The sequence below is a fragment of the Rutidosis leptorrhynchoides genome, chromosome 9 (genome assembly GCF_046630445.1).
Source record: "Rutidosis leptorrhynchoides isolate AG116_Rl617_1_P2 chromosome 9, CSIRO_AGI_Rlap_v1, whole genome shotgun sequence".
Taxonomy (NCBI): Eukaryota; Viridiplantae; Streptophyta; class Magnoliopsida; order Asterales; family Asteraceae; genus Rutidosis; species Rutidosis leptorrhynchoides.
In genome coordinates this window covers 20,585,908-20,594,132 of record NC_092341.1, presented here as the reverse complement: position 1 = coordinate 20,594,132, position 8,225 = coordinate 20,585,908, and the positions used below count along the sequence as shown (strand labels likewise).

The window sequence follows — 8,225 nt, the reverse complement described above, 5'->3', positions numbered from 1 at the left end:
TTCTCCCGTGTCTTTATATTGCTATATGTATTGATATACATGGTTTGTAATTTCCGTGCTGTTATCCGGCTTTATATTTTCCCTTATATGTCGGAGCCCTTTGCCTTTTTATTCTCCTCTCGACTCTTAAGTAAAGCGAGTAATGGTCCAGAATTTGTAGGTATGAAATTTCGAATGATCATAATATTCAAAGCAGAAGGAAAGGTAATAGCACGATTTGATTTGTCAAATTACCAGAATATCTGGAAAAGACCGAATCATCAAGAAAAATATTTTCTTGATATGTTTAGAGGTTAAATACAATGTAAGAGTCGTGTAACATGGCAAATAATGATTATAAAGTCTATGAATCATCATCTTCCATTAAAAATTTAGCATGACTTACTGTAATATAATCATGTTGGCCTAACGTCATTATATTATACTAACTCATGCTTCAATTACCAACACTACTTCAAATCATTCATAATTTAAACTTGAATTTTACAGAATATAGAAACTAAAACAGTTTCCTTTATGATGTGATAAAGATATCGCAAGGAGACAATTAATTGTGGTCAAGAATCGTTATGAAGATATCTTCAGAAATATAGAGGATATTTATAACGAAAGATACGGTGATATCTTAGAATTTCTAAGATCCAATGACGAGGAAAGTTCTTCTGTATCCTCTGCATTTAATGCTACCATATCTGAATCATTGGTTATCAATCCGAGATGGTTTCAAGAAATTTTATTTTTAGATGATTAAACGCTGATTGTAATCGTCAACGGATCTAATGGTTAACGAATAGGCGTTGTTGATTTCAAAAGTAATGAATGATAATTTCGGTGGGTTGATGTGATAATTCATCACAGAATACGAATGAATACAATTCATGAGAATCAGAATTGAAGAATGTACAATGTAACATATTAATGTGAGATATAAATATTTCTAGGGTATTACCTACCCGTTAAAATATTTTCACAATTAACAGTTTGTACAAAAGAGTTTTAATTACAGTCTTTATGAAAATATACATACATATATATTTTCCTTCAGATGTAATCATGGATTTAATGAGTTAGTATAATATTAAACTCATTTGATTTACGGTTGAAACGAGAATGAATAATCTCCAAAACCTTAGAGATTTCATAATTGTCGCGAAATATTTCGCTAATGAAGTTATGAATCAATACATTCATCGTTACACTTGATTTATTATGAAATGGAGTTTATTGTGTTGAAGCAGTGATTAACAATTGTTAAGTCATTAATGAAGGGTGTACATCATAGCATATTAGTGATATGAATTAACCAAGTAGTACATACTAGTTGAGATTCACAATTAATTGCTTAGTACGACAAGATTTATTATTGTTCCAAATCATATATATATAAGGTATACATATATAATTCTTCACGAAGAATGAGTCAATACATCTTAACTCATTATTACTAATATTCCTTGGTATCTATGGGCGTATGATGTTGATGTTTGAGGTACTGAGTGTGATGTTGAGGCGTAGGATGCGGATGTTGTTGTTGATGAAGCTGATGCTGTTGGTGGTGATGTTGATGGTACTGTTGGTACTGGTGGTGATGCTGGTTATGCTGCTGGTGCTGCTGATGCTTGTAGAATTCGCACCATATTCTCCAGAGCCACCACTCGAGCGCGAAGCTCATTGACTTCTTCTACTATTTCGGGATGATTGGCGGTCGAAACAAGGGGGTGAATAAGATCTAAAATCTTCGATATTATATATTCGTGACGGGATACCCTGGAAAGAAGAGAGAAAATGGTGTTTCGGACTGGTTCGCCGGTAAGTGCTTCAGGTTCTTCGCCAAGAGGTGAATTCGGTTGGTGGAAGGGATCACCTTCTTCTTGCCTCCATTGATTGAGTCGGCTATGAACCCATCCCCAATTCATCCATAATAGATGATGGCTGATTGGTTCGTTTGTTCCGGTTACGCTGCCATTGCAGCTCGAGGAGTTCGAGAAATTCATATTATGTGTTTGGAATAGGGTTTGATATGAAATGGGTATTGAATACTGAATGATATATTCGTCTCCTTGAATACGTATTTATCGCAAAAAAGATTCCCGTAATTTACGGAGGAAATTTAGGAAAAGTGGTAGACAAGGTCTATTGGGATAGATATAATAAGATATGATTTGTCTATACTCCAATAATGGCAGTATGACGTATCGAGATTATAAAATGATAAGTATGTAATCTAATAATCTTTCGATTAAAGACTTTCAATTCGTATACTGTGATAACCCAATGACATTTTCTGGTTCGCAAACTGATGCATAAAGGTATAAGGCATATAGGTACGTGATATAACAGGGAGTTATATACGTTTGAGTATGAATAGTAACAATTATAGGAGTTTCAAAAATCATGGATAATATATCATGTAATACATATGTAATACACAAAACCATGATAGATGACATAGGAATGTCAAGAATTTCAGAAATCATGGTGTCGCATTTAAATGCGGTGGCGTAATTGGATAATACTTAGGAAAGTAAGCAGAGTTCTTAGGTTGGCTACGCATTCTAAGATAAGTAAAGTTTCTAAAGTATAGTGTAGCATTTAACAGTTAAAGGCAACAAGTAAAGGCACTACGGTCAAGGAAAGTTGTAGTCCTACATTGCTAAGGTACCTAATTGTATATAAGGCACACATAAAATGCAATACTGGTTCTCTACAACAACCTGCTCTGATACCAATCTGTCACACCCCCAAATAGGGCCTGGGGTAATTGTGACTAATTATATCAAATCACAGTTGTATAAACAAGAACGACTCTACATGAGACGTTTTGTTGAGTTTTGCAGCGGAAGATAAATATGTCTTTAATTGATATGATATGTAATGAAGACTCCAAGCATAGCAAGCAATCATCATCAAAGCAGTAGATATACAGCGGAAGCAATATTTAAGTACCTGAGAATAAACATGCTTAAAAAGTCAACACGAGGTTGAGTGAGTTCATAAGTTTGTCATAAATAATGATTTCAGTAATAGTGTTAGACCACAAGATTTGTTTTCATAAGTAGATCACTCAGATCCAGTCAAGTTGATCTCCCGCAGGATCAAAAAGTTATGCCAGTGCGTGATATTTAGACTAAACGTTGTTTGCCCTGTGACAAGTTGTTCTGTCCTTGTCGTTTAATTTCATTATCAAGTAATACAAAGACTTAGTCAAATGTATCAGGGACGTTACTCCCTATAGGCCTATCCCCAATAATTAAGAATGCCGCAGCAATTAAAAATATCACTGTAGGGACTTAGTCGGACATAGCCGGGTATAGCATAGTTTAACAGTTTGGTACTGATATTTAGACTAGACTTTCAAGTTTACCCCGTAACAAGTTATCGTTTATACTTGTCGGTTGGGGACTTGCTGGTCATAGCCCAACATATCACAGTTTAATAGTTGGTACTGATATTTAGACTAGACTTTCAAGTTTGCCCCGTAACAAGTTATCGTTTATACTTGTCGGTTGGGGACTTGCTGGTCATAGCCCAACATATCACAGTTTAATAGTTGATACGTGTAAAACAGTTATAAAAGTTGCGCATGTATTCTCAGCCCAAAAATATATAAAAAGGGAGCAGATAAACTCACATTAAATAGCAGTTGAAGTATTCCACGCAAGAAGGAAAGTAAAGCAAGTAAGTGATCTGGATATCAACCTTGAGGTATAACATTTGATTAGTTAATCTCTAACTTGACATAAAGTATGTTTATTAATATAGCAACTATATTGACAGTGACGGTTTTCGAAAAAAGTTCCTATTTTTGGAAACCTACTATTTATGAAAAACTTTCACGTATAGTAAGCTTCTAGTTTAAGAATGTTCGGGTTATAATTCTTAACAAAGATGTTGTACAATCTCGCCCAAACTTCGTTGCTAACATGCAAGTCACTCGAATGATCTATTGTTACCGAGCGGCCCAGGATCTCTTGACCAGAATCTAAGTCTTGGCATTCGAGATCCACAAGCGTCCTATAATGGTAACAAGGATCACCCTAGGCCATAAGTAGCGGTGATGGTTGTAGTCTTTGTACGCTATCTTTAATTATAACCTTCACGTTAGGTGCGTATATACATATATATTCATTAATTCGATTTTAATTATAACTCCTATATATTAATTCATAAAAATAATTTTATAATTTTTAGTAACATATATTACTAATTATAACATGTTGTTTATTTTAATTTTAATTGCATATAATTTATAACATTATTTACATGTTTCGGGAAAAAAAATTAAACCGAAGTAAATAGTAAAAAGTAAAAAGTAAAAAGTAAAAAGTAAGAAAATAATACTTACTAGTAGTAATTCTTCAAAGAGAGAATGAGAGAAATTTTGGTGTGAGTTTGAATGAGAAATGAGGGGTATTTATACTTGAAAAAGTTAGGTAAAAAGAATAAAATAATTAAAAGAAAAAGAAATATTTTAATTTTTAATGGGATTTTAAAATTCAAAAGTATTAAATGTTAGGTCATGGGATAATGCACAAAATAAAATAATAAAAGTAGTTTTCCATTATAATTTTTAATTAAAAAGTAATTTATTTATTTATTTTATTAAAAAAATCATTTATTTTAAGGATTTTTTTATATATTTTTTTTTTAAAATAAACAAATTGATTTACTACTTTTCCAAGAATATTTGTCAATATTTTTTTTATTCATAATAACAATACTGATAATAAAGATATTAATTATTGATATCTTGTTTAAAAAGGATATTAATAATAATAATATTAATACATCAAATTAATGCGTAATTATTTACAAATAATTGTTCGTGAATCGTCGGAATTAGTCGAGGTTAAATGAAATCATATAAAGATTTTTGTTTAAATTTTGTCAGAAATTTACGGGTTGTCACAGGAATGCTTTAACGTTTATTTTTCACATTTGGAATGCAACCGTACGGTTGCAGGTATGCAACTGTATGGATACACAGGGCAACCGCATGGTTGCAGGGGTGAAATTGCACGGTTGCACACACTGTGTATATATATAGGGAATTACGAGTTCTTTGTTAGGTTAACGTTCCTAGCTGCACCTAATCCAAAATCGATTCCCTGGTCTTCTAGCATTCACCTAGGTCGATCTTTAACACCTTAAAGTCGTTTATTACCTAAAGATCAAAGTATACTTGTGTTTTTTGTGTATAAAACCCTATATCGATTTTCCGCACTCGATATAGAAGATTAGATTGTTTAATCCTATTTATACGATCCTACACGAAGAATAAGTGCATTCGAAAGATGCAGCAAATCATGATCATGCAATACCACCTTCTTAGTGGAAACACCTTCTGGTCCCGAATTTGAATTAGCTGGTAGTCTAACAGCGTTGCTATAAGTGAAATTACCTGTAACAAAAGATGTAGCTGGTGAAACAAACGTGTACGATTGCATATATGTCTTCGGAGGAATAAACTCCTTCTTTGGTACGTTGAAGGAGTTAGGGGTCCTATCACCTCTCTGAAATCTAGCCACCGTGGCACATAGACGCTGATTATCACACCCTACTGTCGACAGAGTATGGTACTACATGTCTCATGGATGTCCCGTTGGGTGGTAGGAGGTTTACATGGGTCAACAACGCCGCTACTAAGATGATGCGTATCGATAGGGTGCTTGTTTCCATGAACGTGATGTCGATTTTTGGGGACACCAAACTTATTGCACTTCCACGTGGTGCATCTGATCATCTTCCGTTATTGTTTCATAATGAAGTTGTGGATTTCGGGCCGACTCCGTTCAAGCTTTTTCATTCGTGGGTTAATTATCCTGATTTTCATCAAATTATAACCGAAGATATTAATAATCCTCATTATCTTTCGTTAGGTTCTTTTCATGATAAATTGAGATATTTGAAAGTTATTTTGAAAAGTTAGATCAGTGTTAAAAGGGCTACGAGTAGCACTAGTAAAAATGAAATCTTAATCAGATTGGAAGTAATTGATGGGAATGCAGATGCAAACTTGGTTACAGATGAGGAATTAATTGAAAAACAAGTAATAAGTGTGGAATTGGACAAGATTTTGAAAATAGAGGATGCGGATACGCTTCAAAAGGCTCGAATTAAATAGGATATTGAAGGCGACGAGAACTCTAAATTCTTCCACAATATGTTTAAACAGAGTCGTATTGGGCAATCTATTAAAGGTATTAATTCAAATGGAGATTGGATGTCAGACCCGTATAATATCAAGGATGTTTTGTTGAACTTTTTCGAAAACAAATTTAGGAAGGCTGATGTTGAAGTTGAGTTACCATCCCTTCGGCCACAAAATACACTTTCTGTTCTTGATAAGAATGAGTTGGAAAAAGACATAACAGAATTGAAGATTCGTACGGAGGTGTGGGATTGTGGTAGTGACAAAGCGCCGGGTCGGGATGGTTTTTCTTTTGACTTTATAAAATTGTATTGGGATAGCTTCCGGTCAGATATAAATGCGTCTTTGGTATCGACTTTTAATGATTGTCGTTTACCTAAGGGTGCAAGATCGGCGTTCATTTCGTTGATCCCGAAGGTGCCAAATCCAGCGGATGTCTCTGATTATCATCCTATTACTTTGGTTGGGGTCCAATATAAGATTATTTCTAACATTCTTTCTAATCGCCTAGCTAGAGTTATCGACTCGGTGATTAGTAACGAGCAGTCGGCATTCGTTGTGGGGAGACAGATTCTTGATGGTCCTTTAATTTTATATGAGACGATAGATTGGTACAAAAAAGTTAAAAAAGAAGTTTCTTATCCTAAAAGTTGATTTCAAAAAATCTTACGATACGGTGTCTTGGCGCTTTCTAGCTTATATGCTTGACTTGCTGATGTTCGGTTCTAGATGGCGTAAGTGGGTTATGATGTGTTTAGAAAATGCACGTGCGTCCATTCTTATAAATGGGAGTCCGACTAACGAGTTTGATATTCAAAGAGGTTTTCAAGGCGATCCTATGAGCCCCTTTTTATTTTTAATTGTTATGGAAGGCCTTCATCTGATGCTTCGAGATAACGTTATCGATGGACGTATTTTGAGTGCGAAAGTTGGAATCCTCTCCTAAATGTTTCTCGTCTTTTTTATGCGGATGACGCGGTGGTCATTTCTGAGTGGCATATGGAGAGTTTGGTTAACACCATTAACGTTATTAATGGTTTTTACGAATTTTCAGGTTTAAAAATTAATATTTCAAAATCCAATATTTATGGAGTGGGGGTGCAAGATAGTGACATGGACGCTTTTATCTCGGCTTCAGGGTGTTACCGTGGGACGTTTCTATTCACGTATTTGGGGCTTCCCATCGGGATTAACATGAATCGACGGATGGAAGACTCTTATCGAGAGGTTTACGAAACGTTTAGCAAGCTGGAAGGCAAACATGCTCTCTATTGGCGGGCGTTTAACATTGGTAAAGTCGGTTCTTGGCAGCATTGGTATCTATTATTTATCTATATTTAAATGTTCGGAGTCGGTTTTGAATGATTTGGAGCGTATACAGTCTTCCTTTTTTTGGGGTAGTACGGATAATAATCGGAAGATGCATTGGGTTAAATGGGATCTCGCCATGGCTGCGTTTGAAAAAGGAGGTTTAAATATTGGTAGTTTGAAGTCTTTTAATTTGGCGTTACTTTGTAAATGGCTATGGCGTTTGAAAGTGTGTAATGATTCTTTATGGTCAAAGGTGATTGTTGCAATTTATGGATCATCGTCAGGTTTGTTTGATGAGGGTAATGTCGGGTCCGGTTTGTCGGCTAATGTTATTGGCGCATTTAGATCTGCAGTTTCTAAAGGGTTCCTCCCTTCTGATGTGTTACGGATTCGGGTAGGTGACGGTAAAAAAGTAAGCTTTTGGAAGGACAAATGGAAAGACGGAGTGGTTTTGAAAGATAAGTACCCCCGTCTCTTTCATTTAGAGGCTGATAAAGATTGTAAATTATCCGATAGATTGGTAAACGGTGTTTGGTTATGGAATTGGGTGTGTGAAGTTAGTGGTACTCGCTCGGCATCTCAACTGGACGACAGGGTTTTGGATCTTGGTTGTATAAGCTTATCGAGCTCTAAAGATGGGTGGTGTTGGTTAACTACTAATGATGGTAATTTTAGTGTTGCTAATTCGAGAGGGCACATTGATCTTTCCTACCTTCAAGCAGGCTCGGTCAGCACTTATTGGGTGAAATCACTTCCACTGTGA

At 35.1% G+C, this 8,225-nt stretch overlaps 2 protein-coding genes across 2 annotated transcripts; both read left to right on the top strand.

Annotated features, from left to right (window-relative positions):
* The first annotated feature begins 5,590 nt into the window (after positions 1-5,590).
* LOC139867813 (uncharacterized) lies at positions 5,591-6,124 on the top strand. Its single transcript, XM_071856165.1, has 2 exons — positions 5,591-5,924; positions 6,009-6,124. Exons 1-2 carry the CDS (start codon positions 5,591-5,593, stop codon positions 6,122-6,124), a joined length of 450 nt encoding a protein of 149 aa, XP_071712266.1.
* A 775-nt stretch (positions 6,125-6,899) lies between these two features.
* Positions 6,900-8,225, top strand: LOC139867812 (uncharacterized). Its single transcript, XM_071856163.1, has 3 exons — positions 6,900-7,062; positions 7,206-7,467; positions 7,553-8,225. The coding sequence occupies exons 1-3, from the start codon at positions 6,900-6,902 to the stop codon at positions 8,223-8,225; spliced, it is 1,098 nt and encodes a 365-aa protein (XP_071712264.1).